Below are 1,941 nucleotides of genomic sequence, written 5' to 3'. Positions count from 1 at the left end.
TTTTTGCACTAAGTACACCCATACATAAATACACATTGCATCCCATGGTCATGCATTAAATACTTATGCATTCACACATTTTATAATCATGCATCCCATGCTCAATTTCATAAACATGCAGGCATAGTCATCTCCAATAAGTTGGTAGTCACATCCTAAGTTTCTGCTTTGAATTATATGATAATGTTGCTAACATATTGCATCCATATAGGCATCCCATTTACTTTCCCAAGGTTTTTGGAAGAGATCAGATTCAGTCATGGAGGACACTGTTGTTTATCAGGAGACCGAGTCCGTAGTACAGTTGTATTCTGAAAGACAGCAAAAGTAGTGGGGAGATAGCTTGAACGAGGAATCGAAAGTGGAATTACCTGCCAAAGTGTGCTTATATACCCAGTCAAACCCCCGGGAGGAACTAAAAACTATCTAGAAGGATTGGACCCCGCAACGCCGTTTTGAATTCTCACAGTTATATGGCCATATCGGTTTCTTGTTACACATAACGGTGAATCTTCAGATGGTGAAGGCATTGGTGGACTTTTAGAATCCTCCGTACACATGTTTTACGATAGATGGAATCGACATGGTTCCTACAATTGAAGAGTACACCTCGTTACTGCATTTGATGACACAGCGATCACCCTCCTGTACTTATGTGCCTGATTCTAGGATTTCCTTAGCAGGGGAGTTGTATAACCTTGCTAGGGTCAAGATTCAACGAACGGTAGGGGAAAGCAAAAGGATCACTTGGAAATGCTTGAACGAGTTGTTGGAAGAAGAGAAAGGTGAAGAGGTTCAGATACATTTGTTCGCATTGGCCATATATGGCCTAATTGTATTTCCCAAAGAACTAGGGACCATTGATAGATCCACTATTTCTTTTGTGGCGCAAGTAAAGAATGGGGCTAATCCGATTTTCGAGATTTTGGCAGAAACCTTTCGATCTCTTAACAAGTGCAGAAGCAAGGGTCAGGAACGACTGAAATGTTGTGTATCATTACTCTATGTTTGGTTCACCAGTCACCTGCCAAGTAACCAAGGGGGGTACCGTAACACCTTTTCAGCTCTTCGAATCCCCTTAGCCGAGTTCAAGGAGGCTCAGCAGAATGTTCAATGGAGCAAGGCTAACTGGAATGAAAAATTACACAAACTGAGGGAGTTGGGATTAGTTTGGCAAGTGCCATGGATGAACCATTCCAATATGATGTATCAATGTGGAAACTTCCTATGGGTCCCGTTATTAGGTCCATGGGGAGGAATAGCATACGCTCCTTTGATGGCAAGAAGGCAAGTGGGAGCGTCTCAGTTTGTGCCTATGACTCATGGATTAGCCGACTCGGACTTCGCATATGAAATAGGAGACACTCAAAATCAGATTAGAAATTTCATGGTGGCTTGGAAACATGTGCACCTAATAGGTCTGGGTGATGAAATTGCCACAGTCTAAGGAAATTATGAAGTATGGCGGGAAAACCGAGTAAACCCCCAACTCAAAAGAATCCTAGAAGTTGTTATTGAGCATGTTAAATCACCAAGCGCATGCATGCAATTGAAGCTACAAGGGGATCCATGCCCAGCAGAAAAGGGAGATGCAAGAGCAAAAGTAAAGAATCAGCAAAAGGAGGCACTAGTCTCTGTCTATCACAAGGAAATCAAGTGACAGAGGATTCGGTATATACAATCAGAAGAAGAGGTTGTGGCTCTAAGGAAGGAAAGACGAAGGCTTTGAGCAGCACTTGAACGGAAATCTCAAATGTTAAAAGATGCCCATACCGAAAGTAAAAAGAAATCCTGCTTATACTACACGCACTGGAGAGGCCAGGGACTAAGCAGCGCAGCCAGTATCATGCAAGTTCTGGAAACGCTGGAGCCGCGCTAACGAAAGCGGGGGGCTGGGCTACTGTGAGAGGCAACGTTTCCGGGCGTTGCATACAAAACGAC

The 1,941-nt window shown here is 43.4% G+C and overlaps 1 protein-coding gene across 1 annotated transcript; it reads left to right on the top strand.

Moving 5' to 3' along the window:
* Positions 1 to 583: 583 nt before the first annotated feature.
* Positions 584 to 1,447, top strand: LOC131158549 (uncharacterized). Its single transcript, XM_058113419.1, has one exon. The coding sequence runs from the start codon at positions 584 to 586 to the stop codon at positions 1,445 to 1,447; it is 864 nt and encodes a 287-aa protein (XP_057969402.1).
* Positions 1,448 to 1,941: the final 494 nt, after the last annotated feature.

Source organism: Malania oleifera, chromosome 6 (genome assembly GCF_029873635.1).
Source record: "Malania oleifera isolate guangnan ecotype guangnan chromosome 6, ASM2987363v1, whole genome shotgun sequence".
NCBI lineage: Eukaryota > Viridiplantae > Streptophyta > Magnoliopsida > Santalales > Ximeniaceae > Malania > Malania oleifera.
The sequence above is the reverse complement of the archived record's forward strand: the minus strand, read 5'-3'. Positions and strand labels throughout refer to the sequence as shown.

Coding starts and splice junctions, on each gene's coding strand:
- LOC131158549 (XM_058113419.1), top strand. CDS start 584: ATGGTTCCTACAATTGAAGAGTACACCTCGTTACTGCATTTGATGACA.